Source organism: Neofelis nebulosa, chromosome 11 (genome assembly GCF_028018385.1).
Source record: "Neofelis nebulosa isolate mNeoNeb1 chromosome 11, mNeoNeb1.pri, whole genome shotgun sequence".
NCBI classification, from domain to species: Eukaryota; Metazoa; Chordata; class Mammalia; order Carnivora; family Felidae; genus Neofelis; species Neofelis nebulosa.
The window spans coordinates 80,734,336-80,755,627 of NC_080792.1; the positions used below are offsets into that span (position 1 = coordinate 80,734,336).

Below are 21,292 nucleotides of genomic sequence, written 5' to 3' on the forward strand. Positions count from 1 at the left end.
TGATTTCCAAGCTAGAATTAAACCCACCAGAATGGAAAACACTAGAGAGGAAACAACCAGATTTTAGAAGCTGTAAAGTAAATTAAAACAAAACAAAACCTGAATTTTAAAACTGACAGCAGAGAAATCGGAGAATAATGAATTTAGCAGCACAAGGAACCTCTCAAAACGAAGGTTGAGGAAGGAAGGGGCTGGCTGAAATATAGTTAAGTGCTAAGTGCTTTGTGGGCCTTTTCAATTCTGGAAATGTATGGGCTTTAATTCTGGGAATTAAAAATGTAGTTACACCAGCCAAACCATCGATGAAATAAGAGAACAGAATGAGAGCATTTTTAATCATGCTTGGTAAGTTACTGCAAGATGCGTTTTGCCAAAATGGGGAGGAAGAGAGAAAGGAAAACAAAGGAAAGAATGGGAGATCCAAACGCAAAGAGTGACAAAGCGGAGCCCCCAGTACGGAGGTGAAGGAAGACTCCAGGGAGACAGCTATGTGCCATATGGCGGGCCACCAGTCTAGAGTAGGCAACCAGTCCAGAAGTCCCCAGAGGGAAGGCTTCTTCAGGGTGATGAAATCAATGGAATTCTGGTGCATCTGAGTGTCTTAAAGGGAATTTAAACACTTGGTGAAGGCCTTGAGGTTGAATTCTAATAAGCACCTAGGAAACCAGGCTTATAACAAAAATACAAGACAATTATTAACTCCTGGGGGAACACTGTCAAGGGGGAAAAAAAAAAAAGGCAATCATACTTTACAACAGGGCTCAGCTGTGACTAGCGTTTACATAGCCGCAATAATGTAAACACTAAATACTGACCTCATCAAAATTATGAAATAACTATATTGAGAGAGGAGGGAAGGATTTCCATGGTTAGAATTTAAGAGAATTCTTAGAAATGTCCTGAAATAATCAGCTAAAAGAGGTGGGATGATTGCTTCTGGGAGGGGAAATGAGGTAGAAAATAAAAGACTACTGTATTTTGTGGCCAACTTTGTAGAATCCTTTCATTTCTAAACTGCATTATGTTATTACTATGATCTTAGAGATTAATATGCTGTGCTGAGAAATGAGATAATTAGCCAACCATTCATTCAGTAAGCATTTAATGTGTACCTACAGTATGCAAATCCCTGGGGATGGGGGGAGGGGGGGAGCCAGTCCCTGTCCTCCCTCACAGTCCAGTGGGTTTCTCAACACAGCTGGTGGGAGGTGAGGGAGGATTTCAAACTCTTCTCTAGTGAGGCGCTAATAAGGTGAACAGATGCTGGGCATCTGTTGTCTTGAATTTCAAGGTTCGTGGCTAGTGGCAGGGGTCCCCCTTGCAAGGTTGCTGGGGGCTTAGCCTCAAGGCATGCTGGGACCTGAGCAGATGGGGCAGACAACTCCTGAAGTAACAACGGGCAGCTGGCAAGGTGGGAGAGATGTATCTAACACGCTAGAGGGACCTGGCTTGTTTCAGGCACGAGGGTCACTGTTGGGGCTGCTTTGCTTGTGTGACCTCACTCAACCCTCACAATAAGCTTGCTGAGGTGGCTATCATCATCGTCTCCACTTTCTAGACCGGAGCCCAGATAGGTTATGAGATGTGCTTAAGGTCACACAGTTTGTAAGTCACAGGGCTAAAATTCAACCCAAATCTTAAATCCATGCCCTTCAGCTTCAGCCTGGGATTTCCCCCAACTGTTGGATTAGGAGTTACAAGACCTGGGTTTAGTTTCTGCTCTCCCATTCATCGGTGGTGTGATCTCAGGCAAGTTGCTTCCCTTCTCAGTGTCTGTTCCAGGCGTGGAAAATGGAGGGCATTGGTCCTTTGTACTTTGGCACTACATGCTACGATGGAAGAAGCCAACAGGAAAAGGAAACGTAGGAACGCAGCGCAGAGGTGAATCCTCTTCTCTGAGTCTCAATTTCCTCATCTGTTAAAAATGGGAATCAGGCAGACCTACCTCACATGACTGTTGAGTGCACTAAAAAAGATAATGCACGAAAAGTACTTAGCCCTTGTCCAGGCCCGTAGTAAGTGCTCAATAAACACGAGCTCTTCTTCATTCCTATTACTCCTACTCTGACAGAGCTCCACCATGCTTGGCTTCCTGAAACTTCCACTTCTGGTAAGGTCAAAGCACCATGTTTGCAGGAAGATGAGTGATCAAAACAGAAGAAAGGGAGTCAAACAAAATTACTGCCTAACAGGAATGTGTGCTGTTGCCCTTTATTGGTTTTACATATGAGTTAGTTTACGAATACTTTCAGGAGCATGTAAGTGTGAAATTGGAAAGCGTCACTCCAAGACTGCCACGAGCCACCGCACTGGCGATATAAAAGGGGGAGGAGGAGGGAACAGGGTGGGCCAGGGGAAGGGAGAAAAGGACAGAGGCAGGAAGGAAAGTAAGGTGAACCTGAAGTGTGGAAGGACAAAAAGATACGGGTCTGGGAAAAAAAACAACAACAGATTTTAAAGTTCAAAGCCCATTCGTCCAGAGTTACTGTTGAGCACACACTCTCATTTGACTTTTTAAACACGTCCCACCCCCTACCTCCGTTTTCAACCGAGCCATTTCCTCTGCGTGCAGTTCCCATTCCTGGCCATGGACATTGCTTAAGGCCTGCCTCAGTTTTCAGGCCAAGCTCAAATTTTCTTTTCTTTCCGAAGTAATTGTAAAGCATTCCTGCTTCATGAAAATTCAGACTCTGGGTCAGCAAGACCTGCTTTGGAATCATGCTGGGTGAACTTGAGGCAAGTTTCTTACTCTTTCTAAACCTCAGTTTCCCAGTCTGTAAACCCCAGATACGTAACAACAAATTCACAGACAACAAATAATTAATGAGATAATGCACGTGAAGTGTTCAACCACCTGCCCGATAAATGTCAACTGCTAGTATTTTCTCTGTCCAGTTTTCTCCAGGCCTCGAATGTAGCTCCCATCCCACTGAACCAGAATTACTGACAAGCACAGCTGCCCATCCTCACTGCCCCAGAGGAAGGGAACCATGCTTTTATTTATCTCTAAATCCCCCCAAAGAACCTAGACTACCTAACATGCAGTACTCCATGAACAGCATGTGGATTGAATGCACTAATGTCAATCCTCGAGCTCATGATAGTTTACTACTATTTCAAGTAGAAGAAAAAACATCCCCAACAGTCAGCTCCAGGTGACCAGATGATCCTGGCAAGGTCCCCTGTCTTGGCTGGGATGATTGTGAAGTTCTCCAGGATCTCATTTTGGGGCTGGAACCCTCTGCTCCAATAATAATGAACACAATGACAATAAATCACCAACACATATTGAGGACTTACTATGTCCCAAACACTACTTCCGAGTGCTTTATCTAATCTATGAGAAATCACTTAATCCATGGAAAAATGCCAATTCTTATCCCCACTTTACAGAGGAGGAAACTGAACAGGGTGACCAACTGTCTCGGTTTGCCTGGGTCTGAGACAGTTCCTGGGATGCAAGATTATCAATGCTAAAACCAGAAAAGTCCGAGGCACAAGAGGATGAGTGTGCCCTAACTATCAAGCCATTAAGTAAAAATCCCTGGGTTAATGAGTGGCCATACCAGAATACAGGACCCCCACCACCTCTCTGCCTATAGCTGGCCATATGAACTTGGGCACATCATTTATCATCTCTGGGCCTTAGATGTTTTCATCTTCAAAATAAGGGGTCAAACTAAATCAGCAGACAAAACTAATCGATTAAGCCACTCCTCCCATTCTGCCCAACTTGGGCTTCAGAATCCTTCTCAACCCAATGTGCTGGGCATTCATTCCAACCCACTTGTAGGAAGTGACACTTACCATGATCTCTGAAGCTGCCAACTTTACCTTCATTGTCTCTTGGCACTAAACTAGCTTCTGGTCTCACAGGATTTGGCAGATTAACATCCAAGGACAGAGACAGATTGAGGGCAGCAGTAGTGACAATGGAGGGGACAGTTTCCAGAGACAGGGTACTCCCTGAATCCAGCCCTGTGTTATGTCCCCCTCAAAGCAGAGTATGGTGAATGAGAGAGCAAGAGCTCTGGAGAAACTGGGCTCAGAATCCTGGCTCACCATTTACTAGCTACGTGACCTTGGGCAAGGTACTTGACCTCTGTTTCTCAATTTCTTCAACTACAGAGTGAGGATTTGTAACAGCAGCTACCTCACGGGGTCATTACAAGGATTCAGTAAGTTAATATGGGTAAAGTGCTTAGGATATAGTAAGTGCTATATACATAACATTATTAGAATCCTCAAAATCACTCTGGGGTGGATATTACTATTTAACCTATGTGCCTGTTACTTAACCAATGTGCCTAACGTCACATTGCAGCTAGTTAAAGCTGGATTCAAATACTGATTCCAACTCTTTTGCTTTTGCCACACTGCCACTATGCCACACTGCATCTCAGTAAACACTCAAATACTTACTGAAAGAATCAATGTTGAAAAAAAAGTGATTCTTAATTATATGCAGGGACTTGCCAACCTGAGGCCACTGTACTCCTACCTTCAATAACTGCTTATTCTCTATGAGCACTGCTTTCCTAGCTGGCTCTAGAACCTTTTTTTTTTAATGTTTATTTTTATGTTTATTTATTTCTGACACAGAGAGAGACAGAGCGTGAGTGGGGGAGGGGCAGAGAGAGAGGGAAACACAGAATCCGAAGCGGCTCCAGGCTCTGAGCTGTCAGCACAGAGCCCGACACGGGGCTCAAACCCACAAACCGCGAGATCATGACCTGAGCTGAAGTCGGTTGCTCTACCGACTGAGCCACCCAGGTGCCCCAAATGTTTGTTTATTTTTGAGAGCGAGAGAGACAGACCAGTAGCCGAGGAGGAGCAGAAAGAGAGGCAGACAGAATCTGAAGCAGGCTCTAGGCTCTGAGCTGTCAGCACAGAGCCCGACATGGGGCTGGAACTCATGGACCATGAGATCATGACCTGAGCCGAAGTCGGATGCTTTAACCGACTGAGCCACCCAGGTGCCCCTAATCTCACCTACTTTGACCCCACACCCATTCACCCCATCGGCAGGCAGACACGTGATGCCAACAGACAGGAGCATCAGGCTGCAGAAAAACAGAGCACACCACTGAGTCTCCAACTTTTGAGAAACAGGGGAGAGAATCTTTCAGATTCTGATTATTGGTCTTCTCGTATCAGTAAAGTGAATTTTGTCATTTTAGAGATCTGTATCTTTCAGAGAATTGAGCAAACACAGATTAGGGAAAATGGGTAAAGGGATTAAGTGTCTAGGTACCTATGCTGTATCTTATCTCCCTCACTCCCCTAGGGATCCTTCTGAACATACATATCTTTTCGTCTTAATAATCATAGCTATTCACAAAAATACCTACTCTGGTAAACACTAAAATTCCTAAAGCTAATATATTTCTCATCATGTCATTATGTCCAAAGAGAGTGAGCTGGTGCCCATGTTTCTAGAGCATTCCATCTACTGTCTTTTTAAAAGCAGAGAAGGTGCTTAGCTTTACCAAAGATAGATGTGGGGCATCTCTAACACTAGCAGAAGAGACCAGAAATTGGTTTCATTCCTGCCTCTCTCCAAAGACTGCAAACCCTGGCTTTGGTGGTTACGCAGGCTGCTGGTTGGAGCTGAGCAGACAGTCTGAAGCAGGTGACATTGAACTGGTGTGTTCTTTCGTTCAGTGGCTCTACAGCAGGACACGACATGAAAAGGTCCACCGACATCCAGAGAGCAGCAAGATGTAGTGTGTCCAGCTCTCCATCTACATTTTTAGAAACCAGTTCAATGGCTCCTACCCTTCCCTGCTTACTTCAGAGATGACAAGAAAGGCAGGCAGGAAGAGAGTGATCTGGGGAAAAAAAAAAAAAAAAAGATAAGTGTTTTCCTCCAAAGGTTCTCATGTTGCTTATTAAAGTCGGCTCCATCAAGGTCATTCACTCTTTACATTCTAAATGGCTCCGTTTTCTGTTACACACCTGCCCACGCTGTTTCAGAGCAAAGGGACCTCTCGGCTAGTCACTGTGACTCTCACAACTCGATTACCAAGGAAGAAGCCCGGAGTTATCTAGCAGGGGAAAGGGTCCTAGCAAATTATAGCATTTTTACCTCTGAAATTTGCTCTGTAAGAGGTGAGAGCAGATAAAAACAAACTCCCAGAGAAGGGCTGGAGAAAGGTGGAAATGCTGAATGCACTGTGAACAAAGGGGGCTGGGAAAAGGCTGCACAGGGCAGCGCTTAGGAACCCTGGCTTAGAATCTGAAAGAGCTGGGACTGTGCAAGCTGGTGTGTGTGACCTTGGAGAAATTACCTAACCACCCCCTGTGATAAAGGAATGTTTCCTCCTCTGAAAACTGGTGATAACAATAGCGTCTTCTCTCCAGGGTTGTTATGAGGCTTCGATGAGATAATAAAAGTGAAGGGCACAGTACTGAGGGCTGGAGCTATTATTATTCACCAGCCCACCTGTCTTTGCACATCATTTTGCACTAACAGTATCTGACAACATTTACGGAGCACTCACTAGGACTAGGCACTGTGATGAACTCTGGGTTTCAGGGGAGAATTAAGCCAAGTCTTAGACTATGTTAACAAATACGTCAACAATATAACAAATATATTAACAAATTATATTAACAACTGCATTGGGAGTATCAGCACTCTTTCACAGATTACAAGGACTGAAAGAGAAAATGCCTGCCTTGCAGCTTTAGTATAGTGCCTGACCTAGACAAAGAACTCTCACAAAGGCGGATGCTGACATCAAGGGCAAGTTCTGTTTGCCTTGGCGACAAGCGGGAGGGTGACAGAGTTAACCTGAATGGTTTTTGTTGTTGTTGTTGTTGTTTTTACCAGCCCTGTGTCGCCACATCCTTCACTACTAGCTTTCACGTCCCTGGCGAACCCCTAGCCTCCACCAGGGACTTGGCTCTTCTACAACTCTAGAAAGACCCAGGTGCTCAAGAGCTTGAAGGTTAAGATGACGAAAATAGAGAAAACCGGTCGAGCTAGCCCTTACCCCTGTGAGGACTGGCAACCGGAAGGAAGCCTGCTCAGGCTGTGGGTGCTGGTAGTGCTATTTCCTAATCTAGACGACGGGTTGCATGGACGCATTCACGTTGAGAAGATTCACCTTGTACAAACAAGATTTGTGTACTTTTCTGTACAAACGTTACAATAAAAAATTTTAAAAACAGTGACCACCCTTCTCCAACATCCAAAGCACAGAACAGCCCTTCCTGCTGGGCATGCCACACCCAGGTCGTGAGCACGACAGGTCTGTCACCTGTGGCAGTTAGCAGCCTCCTCAGTTTACCCACCAGGGAGCTGTCGAAACACCAGTATTTTTTTCCCCCTTTGGTAAAACTGGGAAGCAGTGCTCTAGAGTACCAAATGGCAGCATCTTCTTCAATCATACGAGTCTACCTTAAGGTTTTTCCTATCTAAGGTCAATTGCATTGACTCAACTTTCCATGAAATTGTTTTATCATCTCCAACAAGGAGAGTCTATCACATTGATGGGTCAACACCTCTAGACTGCTCTTTACAAAACTGAGAGCCTTTGACATCACTCCGTATCTTCCTCTTCACAACGAGCAAGCATCTAGTATATCCCTCCCTCTCTCCCAATTTCCTTCTCCCACAAACGCTGGAGGGAAAACCTAAAATAAATTTCAATCATTTATCAAGTCAATGGATATAACACAGACTACATGCTGGTTTTCTCTTTGAAAGTTTATTGTTATTTAAAAAAAAAAAAAAAACAACCCTATAACTTTTTACATTTTACATTCACCTCTCAGAACATTTAATGGTACCAGTTAATGAGGATATATAAAAAGCCCACCAGCTGCTTCAAATGGCTGCAAATATTTTACCATGTTCTGGTATTAAAGTGGTTTGAACTCTTTGGAAAAAATGGCATAACATTAAGTACCAAGATTTCAAATTCCCAAATTAGAAACAAGATTTTTAAGTCAGGAGGAAATTTAGTAAAAATTCAAGGATAAAAGGAAAGGTTAATAGAAAAACAAACAAAAAAAAAAATATTGTAAAAAACAGGATTTCCCCCGCTACCCCAAGGTAGGTTAAAAAAAAAAAAAAAAATGCGACCAACCCCCTCCCCGCTCCCAGTATTTCTCTTAGAAAAGTCACCCAACCCTGAATACAGGGTCTCACACACAAAGACAAATAGCTTGATTTGCAGATCAGCCTCTGGGATCTTATACTGGCCCCAGTTAGAGGAAGGAAGGAAGGAAGGAAGGAAGGAAGGAAGGAAGGAAGGAAGGAAGGAAGGAAGGGAGGGAGGGAGGGAGGGAGGGAGGGAGGGAGGGAGGGAAGAGAGAGAGACAAGAAAGAAAGAAAAAGAAAGAGAGAGGAAGGAAGGAAGGAAGGAAGGAGAGAGAGAGAGACAAGAAAAGAGAAAGAAAGAGAGACAAGAAAAGAGAAAGAAAGAAAGAAAGAAAGAAAGAAAGAAAGAAAGAAAGAAAGAAAAGAAAAGAAAAGAAAAGAAAAGAAAAGAAAAGAAAAGAAAAGAAAAGAAAAGAAAAGAAGGAAGGAAGGAAGGAAGGAAGGAAGGAAGGAAGGAAGGAAGGAAGGAGAGAGAAATTATGTAGTTAGAGATCCATAAATACTGGTATCCAAACGAATGAAAACATCCGGGCTTTGGTATGGCTACGGAAATCTGGAAACTGTTCAAGAGGACACTGGCTTTGGGAGAGAGGGACTCAGGTGGTGGGGAAGGCAACACAAAGGCTCTAAGCAGAGGTAAAATAAATAATTGGGACGCATCCATAGCAAACACCGTGTATAATCCTGAGGCAGGTGCCTCAAACAAAATACACATATAGGTTCTTGATCCAAATAACACAAGTGCAGGTTCTTGATCAGATTAACGCACATACAGGTTCTTGTTAAGAGTTGTCTAGATCAACCTTTTTCAAAGTATGAGTTGCAAGAAATAGTTTGAATTTAGGGAGAGCGAAAGCGCTTCTGGAATAAGAATGGCCACCTGGGCTAAAAGCCAGACCCTTCTTAGTCCAGGAACCTCAAAGTCTGTTTTGCCCATCACAAAAGCACCTCCATCTCCTAACAAGGGGGCTCTGCCTGTCAGAGGGGCTGAACTGCTGGCTTGTCATCTCTGGGGTAATGAAATAAAAAACTAAATCTTCTGGGACTAAGAGTACGATTTACTGTGCTGTGTCTCAGGTCTATTCCCCATCTGCCCCCGTTTTCACCACACTATGATTAAGGGTTGTGAGGACAAGAGAGAAGCAGAAGGCAGTGATGTGGCCAAGGCCAGAGCACTACCTCATCACCCTCAAATTTACAGAAGAGGCAAGGCCAAAGTGCCCATACCCTGGTCTTCAAATAAATAGTTAATTCACAAAAGCACAAAGGTGCCACCAGACAAGGAAGGAATAAAAAAAAAAAAAAAAAAAAAAGGCAACTTGTTGTTTTGATGCAGAATCCCAGTTATCAATACAGTCCTTTTCAAAAAACCAAACTTTGGTGTACTGCTAGAAAGCCAAGTAAGACAATCATTCAGAAACAAACAAAAAAACCCACAACTTTGATGACCACACACTACATCTAGATATACTTCCATCACAAGGGCACTAGAGGATAACAGCCGCCTGATATTACGGGATGTTACACACCCACAGTGACAACTCAAGCAAGAGAGCAAAGGCTGTCAAGAAGAAACAAAAGATGAAGCCTCTGTTTACTATGGACTTGGTTCACCAAAGCAAACATCATAATGGGGGCTGGGGGCAGAGAAGCAGCACAGAACACGGAGCCAACTCTAAGTAAACAAGCATCATCTACCCTGTTTTCTAAATGAGACTCTGAAACCAGGGAGAAAAAAAAAAGAGAAATGAATTACAAATGAAAACAAAAATGAATCTGTACAAGTCTTTACTCTGAGTCAGTAAGGTTTGGTCTCTGTTGAAGCCAGGACTTACAAGAGAAGGTGATTCACTGCTTTTCATGGCCCCCAACTTGCTTTGGGGTGTGGACATCAAAAGACAACACAAGGAGAATCACCCGAGACGAGGGGTACTACATACAAAGATGTCTTAGGATGTGTAAGGCCTACTGATTTCCCAGAGAGATGCTAACAGTTGCTCTAACCCCAAATTCATTAAATATCCTAAGGTGACAGCTATCATCCAGAAAATCCCATGTGCCAGGGAATCACTCCTCCGATGATGGGAAGGTGGGGCAGAGAGTACGGGGAAGGCCGTTTCACCAGGAATCATTAGGAAGAGCGCAGGTTTAGCGGCAGCCATGGCAGAGTTTTCTTTGTCTTCAGGCTGGACCAGACCTCCTGGGAGGCAGGGGGCGCCGACAACAAGGCCCCACGGGCTTGAAATGGTCGGGGCAACAGCGGCATGAGCAGCAAGAGTGCAATCTGAGTTATGAGTGAGCATCTACAGATCACTGATTACTGCACTATCAGTCTTATCTCCCCACCTACAATAGATAACCTGGATAATCAGCCTGGGCGAGGTACCATTCCATCGACTCGGAGCAGGGGACAGAAATGAATTAGAAATAAAAACTTCTGAAATGACCACTCGTTCCAGCTTGAGCTAGAACAAACATGTCTGAATATACCACTTGCATTAAATAACATTTAAAATGCATGACCTTCAGCACATTATAAGCGTGAAAATGCCCCCTCCCCCAACCCCATTCACTCCATGCACGTAGTCACCCAGGCAAATTTTTCTGTCGCTCAGCCAGTGGAATGGATGGCATACGCCAGATGTTACATGAGGCCATTTATTTCTCAGAGAAGGCTGAGAGCCAGGAGACTTAATCTCCTTCTGCTAGGACCTCTGCCCCAAGCTTCTGGAGAAACAGTGAATGGGGCTCGACAACAGAAAGAGCTAGGTGATCCACTAATCAGATTCATGAAAATGCCGTGTAGACTGTATCCCTTCCTGGTAGAAAGACCTAAAGATAATTAATTAAAAAAAAAAAAAAAAAAAAAAGTTCCTTCAAACTCAAAGGAGCCTTTAAAAAAAAAAAAAAAAAAAAAAAGACAAAGTATAAGCAAAAAAATAAAATAAAATAAAATAAAATAAAGAAATGAGTAAACCAAACTCCCAATACTCCCAAAAGTAAGAGTTCATGGTGACTGACGGCTGGAAGAGGTTGAGGCAGGAAGGAGCAACGCAAAGACCGAAGCAGCTGCCACCAAAGTGCCTCGCGGAATCCACAACAGCGCTCCCCATTTTCCAAGGCCAAGGGAGCAATTCCCGGGTTAAAAACTTTCTATTTGGAAGAAAACAAAACCAAAAACCACTCCAGAAAAAAGGTCAAGGGAAGAAGAACACTGTAGAAAGTCAAGCCGCTGACCTCCGGCGGATCACGAAGAGCCCGCGCTGAAGCTGGCCCAAATAGATCCTCATCTTGGTGCTGTCACTGGTCTTCCTCACCCAGATCTGTAGGCAAGAAGGAAAGGGAACAAGATGAGAGGGGCTGACAGCAAATACCGAGGGGCAAATTTTCCAGAGCCTCAAAATATCTGCATGAATGGGGTGTGGGAAGAACACTGGCAACCTCTTCCTGTCTACCTGTGAGGTCTTCAACCCACCTCCTTGACCTGTGGCCCTGCTCCCAGAAACCACCACCCGAGACAGCAGGCGGCAGCCCTGAGCCGCCCTTCTCCCTCTCTCACACCTCTGATTCAGAAAATGGAAAGCACAGGGACACCTGGATGGCTCAGTCGGTTCAGTGACCGACTGCGACTCAGGTCATGATCTCATGGTTTGTGAGTTCGAGCCCCGCGTCGGGTTCTGTGCTGACAGCTCAGAGCGTGGAGCCTGCTTCACATTCTGTGTCTCCCTCTCTCTTTGCCCCTCCCTCACTCATGCTCTGTCTCTGTCGCAGAAATAAACAAACATTAAAAAAAAAAAATTAAGAAAATGGAAAGCACAGTGATCTTGGGTTTTGTTTTTGCCTTGATCTTAAGGAATGACATTTTTTGATTTGGTTTGATTACAGCATTATCAACATTCAAAATACATGTGTTCACAAATATAAACTCTCAATCAAATTTGGAAATATCTTCCTTGCCAAGGGACTTCCATATTATAGCTTTTCGCTACTCTGGTTTCCTGGCAATTAAGGCAGGGGGGGAAAAAAAAAAAAAGAAAAAAAAAACACAAAAAGGAACAAGAAGAGGAACAAAAGCCCATGAGTGAGCTAAGGCCCAATCAGGATCATCAGAAGGCTCAATGAGCTTGAAACAGTCCTTCCCTCCTGGCCACATCCTTCTCCCACAGATCGCAGCAGATGACTGCCATTTCACCAGGCAGAGGTGTTCTTGTGTGGCATCAAGGATGAACTTGGGCAGCGGGAGACAGCCAGGGCAGACGGGGGCACTCAGCAAGTGTCATCCTCTGCCCCAGCACTGGGAAGAAAGCCACCTCCTCGGTCACCCGACACACCTGAGCTTTCTCATCTTCAGAATAACCCTACGAAGTCCTATCCTCACCCCCATTTTACGGAAGAGGAAGGCTGAGTCCCCTTGTTGCTGACACCTGCTATCGAAACTCCTTGCTCTTGTCCCCAAAACCAGCCCGGAATCTGCTTCTCACCCGTTCCTCATCCGTTTTAACTGATATGCACCAGATGGGGCCTGACGCAGGATTCTGCTTAAGTTCTTCAAGTTCTGCTTCTCCCCCACATGCATCTCCAAGCCCATCTTTCCCTCCCCCCACCCCCCCCCACCCCCAGCTTCAAGGGTTTAAAGTGTTCCTGGTCTCGTTTCAGTCTCTTTAGTTCAGGTATCAACAAGAGCCCTTACAGTCAAATATGCTGGTTTAAAACTAGGGGCACCTGGGTGGCTCAGTCGGTTCAGTGTCCGACTTCGGCTCAGGGCATGATCTCACAGTTCGTAGCTTTGAGCTCCTGTTTGGGCTCTGTGCTGACAGCTCGGAGCCTGGAGCCTGCTTCGGATTCTGTCTCCCTCTCTCTCTGCCCCACCCCTGCTTGCGTGCTTGCGCACGCTCTCTCTCTCTCTTAAAAACGAATAAATGTTAAAAAAAATTTTTTTTTACCTCAAGTTAAAGATCTCACATGGAGCTGAGCCCCTAAGGACCTTGCAAAAGCACTTTAAACTGAAAAATGACCCCCAGAAGGGCTGAAATGGGGAGTCACCAAAAGGCTCAGACTCCCTAACCAAATGTGCCTGGAGTCAACTTATGCAAAGGCCACGTGGCTCCAGTGTCACTTTGGATCTGACCTGAAAAATGAGCTAGAATACTTCCACGAGGTGAGAAATATTTCCTCATCATCAGAGTCACATGCCTCTCTGATACACTGAGGCTTCTCCCCTCCAGGTGACATGTCTCAGTGTCACCGTTTTCTTGTCACCTCACTGACACTCTATTGTGTCAAAGGATCACCATCTTTAACAGAGAGAGTAAAAAACGTAACCTGCGTTGCTATTTTCCTGAAAAATCTCAAGGTGTCCCAGAGGAGGACAACGCACTGGTTGTGAAGTGACATTTAGGTCCCAAGAGGCCACGGGGCAGGGCACAAGGGCTGCTGCGAAGTCACAATGTCTCTTGCCGACGAACAGCAGGTCTCTTCATCAGATCCCTCTGTTCTGGTTCTGACGTGGCTTGGGGTGACTCACAGACCCCAAGCCAAGAGAAAAAGGACATTCATTTATCTGGAAGGTTCTCCCTGACTTCTGAGTAAACAATCATTTTGCAAACTAGTCACATTTGAGGGCATTCTCAATTCAGGAAGCTGGGAGAATGGAAGAGGCTTAAGTTATTTCATAATCCAGTTTCATTAGATTTACTGTGCACTGGCACGAATAAGTTACAGAGGGTAGACACCTAAAAATCAATTTCTTTGCAGACATTTGTGGACTGATAAAAGATCAAGCCAATCGAGCTATTAAAGTTTTAAACTTTTTTAAAACTAGTAACAATACAAGTTACACATTGCTGACATCCCTCTAATGAAGGGCCAGTCGGAGAACTCACATCGTCAATCATACCATCCGCGGGCATAACCCTCTGAGCTGACTTTGGAACCAGTCCCTCTCCTACAGGAGAGACTCTAGGAAACCAATACCTAAGGACAAGAGCCTGGTAGCTCACTGCTGAGAGGTGCAAGAGGACACGTCAGATCGTGAAGACAACAGGCAAGGAGTAGTGTGTGGCTCAGATCAGGCCAGCATCCATTTACTGAGCACTTACTGTATGCCAGACCCTGTGCCAAGTGCCTCATTAAAGCCTTCCAGCACAAACGTCTCAGTAAACATGAAAGCTCTAGAGAAATTACAAAGATGGAGTATGCTCCACGAGCAAGTTTCATTCTCAGTACATGGTTACCTTCCAAAGCAGCAGGATACGAACATACAGATATCACACAGACTTGCCTTCTGTTCTTTCCTGTGGTCTCTCTCAGTGGTTCCCAACTCAATTACTGTATGTGGGGCTCACAAATACCACCAGGAATATACAAATCCACATATGTTGTTAGTCCAGCAAAGCAAGGAATTTTCAGGGGGCACTGTGACTACGTGCAGCTTCTGCCTGAAGTGCTGACTTCCCTCCTAACCCGCACAGCACACCAGGTTCCACTGCACTCTCTGGGCGGCGCCCGCACGCTTATCGCACTGTGCTCTCCTCTCCTGCAGGATTAGGGAGTTCAGTCCCTACCTCATTGGCTCCGACAGAGCTGATCACACAGCTCAGCTTCTGGTTGTCCTTTGACTCCAGATAGATGGCTTGGCTCTTGTGGTACCTGCCAAAAACAAGACACAAATTTGTTTATATTTTTAACCACTGTACTAAGGTATGACTGACATGTTAAAAAGCTATACATATTTACTGTTTGTAACTCGAGGAGTTTGGGGTAAGTATACACCCATGAAATCATCCCCACCATGAACATACCCGTCTCCTCCCAACGTTTCCTCTTGCCCTCTTCTTTAGAGTTAATTGTTGTTGCTGTTTTTCCTTTTGTAGAAAGAACACTTCACGTAAGAGCTACGCTCTTAACAAATTTTAATAATATAGTATTGTTACAGGCACCAATTAAAAAAGGAAGGAAAAAAGGGAGACAGAAAAACACCACCACAAAAAATATAATTAAGAGTCTTATTTTACATTTGAGGAAGAGCCCGGATTTCAGGTTTAATTTAAAGGCTTCCATCCTTGGATTAGACCAGACGGCCTCTTAATCTTCTAAATCTGAAACTTCTATTCCCTGGGCCTTCTGCAGAGGGGAAAAGGGGGCTGAGGAAAGGCTGGGAAACTAACACCATGTATTTACTTTTTATTTGGACTATAAAACCCATTTCAAAAAGTAAATTACAATTTTTCAAAGAAAACCTATTCTGGGGCACCTCAGTGACTCAGTCGGTTGAGCATCGACTTTAGCTCAGGTCATGATGTTATGGTGATTCATGAGTTCAAGCCTCACATCAGGCTCACTGCTGTCAGTGCATAGCCTGCTTTGGATCCTCTGTCCCCCTCTGTCTGTGTCCCTCCCCAGCTCACAATCTCTCTAAAAGAAACAAACAAACAAAAAACGAACCTATTCCCACGGGCAAGCCCATCTCAAATCACTGAAGGTTCAGTGGATAAAATACACAAATAATAGAACACTTGTTCAAACCTATTTTCAATGTGTCCAAATAAGTCATCCATAAGAAGGAAGGCCAAATTCAGCCCTCACTTTGGTCACTCAGATGACTCATTAATCACTTACCGCATACCAGTGAGTACACTGGAGGTTGGAGGTGGGCAGTCAACAGGGCCACAAGGTCCCTGCTGTCACACAGCTTCAAATACAGTGGCCATGAAAAATACTGAGTACTCACCCTGGCAAGCATAAACCAGGCAAAGTTCTGAGCATCAGGGTATGTACCAACGGGGATTTAATTTGGCCCCATCAGTCAAGAGAGCTGCCTTGCATGAAGCTGACAAGACAGACATTCCATTTCAGCCCCAGTAGCTATCCTCTTGGCCTGCAGCACAGGACCACCTTCAACTTCTACAAGTTCAGGGACAAGGCCGAGGATGAAAGTGATGAAGCCAGGGCCAAAGCCCAAATGAGACAGCAGCAGCTGCCACAGGAGGACAGAGCAGCTGCTGGACTGAAAGAGTTGGAAACATCAGCTGAGCTGCGGCTGGGAGCCCTGGCCTGGGCCAGCCCCAGTCAGTCAAAAATCTAACCTTTGGTTCATTCTGGCTGCACAGATCTGGCCAAACAAACCCACTAACTCATGTAAATTCTACCAAAACACATCTCCCAGCAAAGCACTGTATCCTATTCTTGGGGGGGGGGGGGGGGGGGGGTGGGGGGAGGAGGGAGAGGCAGACTGCTTTGCTGGTATAACGGTATAATGAAATAATCTACTGCCAAGATATCACAGTGAGAGATGGACTTCACTCCCACAACGAGCTTTTTCCAATCGAGGTTCTAAGCACTCTTTAACCTGCTACTTAGAAGCTGAAACTCGGGTTTCTAACTCAATTTACTTCCTGAAAACACTGTTAAAAGAAATCGAATCATAAATGCAATTAGAACAGCGAGATTGGTTTAGACTCAGCTTTAAAGTTGCTTTTGGCCAGAGATCAGTTGGTAAACTGGGTCAGGGGACCTTCATTATGCTAAATATGTAATATCACAAGGTCTGAAGTATACAGCGCATGAGGAAAGGCTGAATTAACTCACAGCATCACTCAAAAACTCCAGTTTCCCTCCCACATCTAAGCCAACTTTCCTACGTAAATAGTAACATCTCAAGTGATGGTCAGAATAAAAATACAGAGAGAGGGGAACATTTGGATGTTCTACAGGGATTATGAGTTATTAAAGGGACATAGACACAAAACAACATGCACCTAGCCCCAAGTCATTCTGATACTATTTTCTAAACACTTTAATAAAGAAAGGTCACAGTGTGAAGAAGTAGGTTACTAGTGTGGAAAGGTACTTAATATACTGCTAAGTGGAGGGGGGAAAAACTATGTCCATTATGTTCCTGTGCACATAAAACAGATGCATGTTGCGTGTGTATCATACACACACACACACACACACACACACACACACAGAAAAAAACTGGGTAAATCTGTAGTTAAGATGCATAATAAAACGTATATTACAATTTTATAGAAATGTGAATCTAAACTAAGAGTGGTATTATATACATACCGCTATCAACAACAGCCAATTTATGGAAAGAGCCCAAGTGTCCATCAACTGATAAATGGATAAAGATGATGTGGTTTATATATACATACTACTACTCAGCAATGAAAAAGAATGAAATCTTGCCATTTGCAACAAGTGGATGGAAGGTATTATGCTAAGTGAAGTCAGTCAGAGAAAGACACATATTTCACTCATGTGGAATTTGAGAAACTCAACAGATGAACATAGGGGAAGGGAAAGAAAAATAAAACAGAGAGGGAGGCAAACCATAACAGACTCTTAAATACAGAGAACTAAGGGTGGCTGGGGAGGAGGGGGTGTTAAACAGGTGATGGGCATTAAGGAGGGTACTTTTTGGGATGAGCACTGGGTGTCATACGTAAAAGAAGAATCACTGAGTTCTACTCCTGAAACCAAGACTATAGTGTATGGTAATGAACTTGAAAATAAATAACACTAATAATAAAAAGAATGGTATTCCTTTTATTGCATGGCTTTCTTTTTTCTGAAATAATCAAGTGTTACTTATGTTAAAAATCAAGCAAATCATGCTTCTGGAAAATACCTGAACAACAAAGATGGGTAAAAACAAAACGTAATGTTAAAATTAACATCTTTTTTTTTTTTTTTTTCAACGTTTTTTTATTTATTTTTGGGACAGAGAGAGACAGAGCATGAACGGGGGAGGGGCAGAGAGAGAGGGAGACACAGAATCGGAAACAGGCTCCAGGCTCCGAGCCATCAGCCCAGAGCCTGACGCGGGGCTCGAACTCACGGACCGCGAGATCGTGACCTGGCTGAAGTCGGACGCTTAACCGACTGCGCCACCCAGGCGCCCCTAAAATTAACATCTTAATGTCTATTAAAGACAACAGCTAACTCTGGGAGATGGGTCAAACAATCCTCATGAGACGTGTTGCTTTCCTTCAGATCTGCACAGGATGCAAACCCCAACACCGCTGATCGGCTTTAACAATGAGATCTATGAGGTCTATTACCACCGCCACCCCCCATCCCAGAAGTGGTCTGGGACTTGAGCATCTGGCCACCTCCCAAGTCTGCCTGCTCTGGGATCACCAAATGGTGGTGGCTTGAATGGCCACCAACGGTCACCATTTGCTCCACAGTAGAGCTGGCCCGTGCGTTTCCCAAAACAGCCTGGGGCCTGGGAACCTGGTTTCCTGGGAAACAGGACCTGGGTTTCCAGGTCCTCCTGAACCAGATCTCACACACCGCACCATGGTCTTGAGGAACCATTATCCATGGATATCAAATCTATTCAATGATCTGAATTATCGGGGGGGGGGGGGGGGGCAAGTCCTCAGAAATTAGCGTTTATATTTTCAAAATGAAACTAAAAAGTATATGACAACCTTAACATACAAATTTACTTTTCAATGTCTAAAGACCAATAAAAGAGAGGGAGAAAACTGAAAATAAACTTAGACATAAAAACTGTTAAAAAGCAGCAACGATAGAGCTAATTTAGTAAAAATGTACATTATCACTTTTTTGCCAATTAACCCATTTTACAAGCTGCCTTCATCTCCTATGAAAAAAATACTTGAAATAGCCTCAGGGAACAAGCCCCAAAAGTCAAACTGACTTTATCACTTTATTACTAGTGGAAATCCTGACCTGGGAATCCTGACAAATGAGCTCATAAGGCTTTGCTTCTACTGTTAAACCCAATGAACTAGAATCAACACTACCATCATGGAAGAAAGCAATTTCCTTAAAACATGGGTCAAAAAGGAGGAGGTAGAATTAATTTAATTTTGTATCCTACTGGGAACCCTGATATTAACATTTCATTTCCCAAAAAAACTAAATGCCATGTTACAGCTCTGGAACCTCAAGGAGCCCCGATGCCAGGTGTAAATCTTCACCGTCTCAACAGTCTTTGTCAGTCAAAGACTGGAGGAAGCAGGGGGACTTCGTTCCTGATTCACATCAGCAGCCCCAGATTTAAAGTAAAGAGAGATAAACCAGTCCGCCGGCACCATCAGTTAGTTATTTTAAAATATCAGCCACTTTCGTGGTACTTGCTAAGAAGGATCATTAGTCCAAATCAAAATGTGAGGAAGACTTACAGCAGGACATAAAATGCCTTAAAAGCACTACCAGACCAAGGCAAAGCAAAGATGCTTATCTTTCAAAACGACACGTAGCTTGATAAGTGTTCACGCAGAGATGGGAAGCCTGAATCACACTCATTTTGCTGAAGTCGTTGAAAACTCAACGAAACAGGTTTTGCCAGAAATACTGTCGCACCAAAATACTCCACACCACTGCAAAGAGCATAAAGCGGTGTGCTGACCTCTCAGATTCAGGACTGGTGCAGAAGAAGGAAGGATGACAGCCCCCAACCTGACAAAGGCCAGACGTCAAGAGCCTGGGGAGAGAGGAGGCCAGCTACACAGCTGGTCAAGAGCATTGGCCAGGACTCGCATGATACGGCAGGAAAAGGAGAGACCCACCTTCCAACAAACATGTCATCAACTCTGACTGCCAAAGCCAAAGGAGTGAGAAACAGAATACAGATGAAAGTAATCTCAATATTTAACCATAAGCAACTTTAAATTCACTGAAGAAGGAAAATGCTCCCAGAAACCTTTTTTTAAAATTAATCGTTTTTTTAAAGTTTATTTATTTATTTGAGCAGGGGGCAGAGAGAGAGGGAAAGAGAGAATCCCAAGCAGGCTCCACACTCAGCACAGAGCCCAACACAGGGCTCGATGTCACAACTCTGAGATCATGACCTGAGCCAAAATGAAGAATCAGAAGCTTAAAGGACTGTCACCCAGGTGCCCCCCCCCCTCCCCGAGACCTTCTTTTAAAAATTTCTGCAGCAACCATGAGAAAGACAGCAAAATTCATTCAAAATGCTCAGGAGGTCTAGCACATCTAACCTCACCACTCTGTTTACGTTATGAAACACCAGGCACCGTGGATCCCTTCTTTAGAAAAGCAAGAATTTTATTTTACTGCATTTCACCCTCAAGACAAGTCTCATAAAGTCTGAGACTTAAGCCTTAGAAAGAAGATCTGAAGCAACGCAATTACAAAATGAACATCATTTGAAATATCTCATGGCTTTAAGACTCATACATCCGTAAAAACGTTAGTGATAAATCTCATCATTTTTGAAGACAGTTCTTATGTGCGGGCTTGATCTTTAAAGGTTATTTGGTTTTCATTATTAGAAACATTTTTCATCTTATTTTGCCCCTCAGCGTGTTGACCTGTTGGGGCCTGCCACCTAGTGGTAATGTTCTCATAAGCAATGTTAAGATACAATATAACTGGACTTTTTGAAGAAAGCCAGAGAATAGTCAAATGAGAGGGGCAGAAGTCACTAAGATCAGGCTCACAGACAGAGGCCTTCACCATCTACTGGGTAATTAACTTACTGTAACCTGATATTTTGGTGGAACGGGATTATTTCAACCATGACTACGTTTCTAAGTGTTTCTGCCTACTTCATAAGTGTGATATTATATTGTAATCAACTAACAATCTTGGGCGTTTTCTTTTAACAAAGCTCAAAAAATTCTAAATAGCCATTACTCTAATTTTGGAACTGTAGGTTAAATACACTGAAACTCAAAAGATCATTATAAATGATAGCGATTATAAATGATAAGTACAGAAAGTATGCAATAACCCCAGATAAACATTCTCCACACAAACGAGTGAAAATTCAGAATGCAAATCTGTGTCCACCATGACATAAACTAAGTGTGCCTGCATATGGACAGTGAATAAAAGGGATCTATCAGAATAAAGGAGCTGTGATACGAGGAGGGATCCAGGGTGGCTTAACAGCTAGCAGAATGCCTAGTTACAGAACGGATAGTAACATTTGTTGAAGGAGTAAGTGAATGAGTTTGTAAGCCCTTTCATATTGCTTTACTCTCTCCTCTCCGATAGAAATGCTGGTGGTCTGAAGGTGTCAAATGGTCTTTATTCTGAAATTATTTCTGGCGTATTAAAAAGCTAAGGTAACATACCTATACACTCACATGCAGCTAAGAAAATTATGCAAATAACGGTTTAAAAAAAAAATGGTCTCTAAACTGGTAATGTTTTAGGATTCAACTCCCCCAAGTA

At 43.8% G+C, this 21,292-nt stretch overlaps 1 protein-coding gene across 5 annotated transcripts in view; it reads right to left on the reverse strand.

The window, feature by feature from the left end:
- Positions 1–21,292, reverse strand: part of SUDS3 (SDS3 homolog, SIN3A corepressor complex component) — a 66,757-nt gene that overhangs the window by 23,222 nt on the left and 22,243 nt on the right. For 2 of the 5 annotated variants that reach the window (XM_058691658.1, XM_058691655.1), the window contains 2 exons: positions 14,674–14,758; positions 11,348–11,433 (listed from right to left, as the gene is read on the reverse strand). In XM_058691658.1, coding sequence (XP_058547641.1) covers positions 11,348–11,433; positions 14,674–14,758 — 171 coding nt within the window. Of the gene's footprint in view, positions 1–1,085; positions 1,916–2,195; positions 5,832–9,881; positions 11,434–14,673; positions 14,759–21,292 lie in introns of those variants that run through there. The other 3 variants (XM_058691657.1, XM_058691656.1, XM_058691659.1) reach the window with 3 other exon arrangements.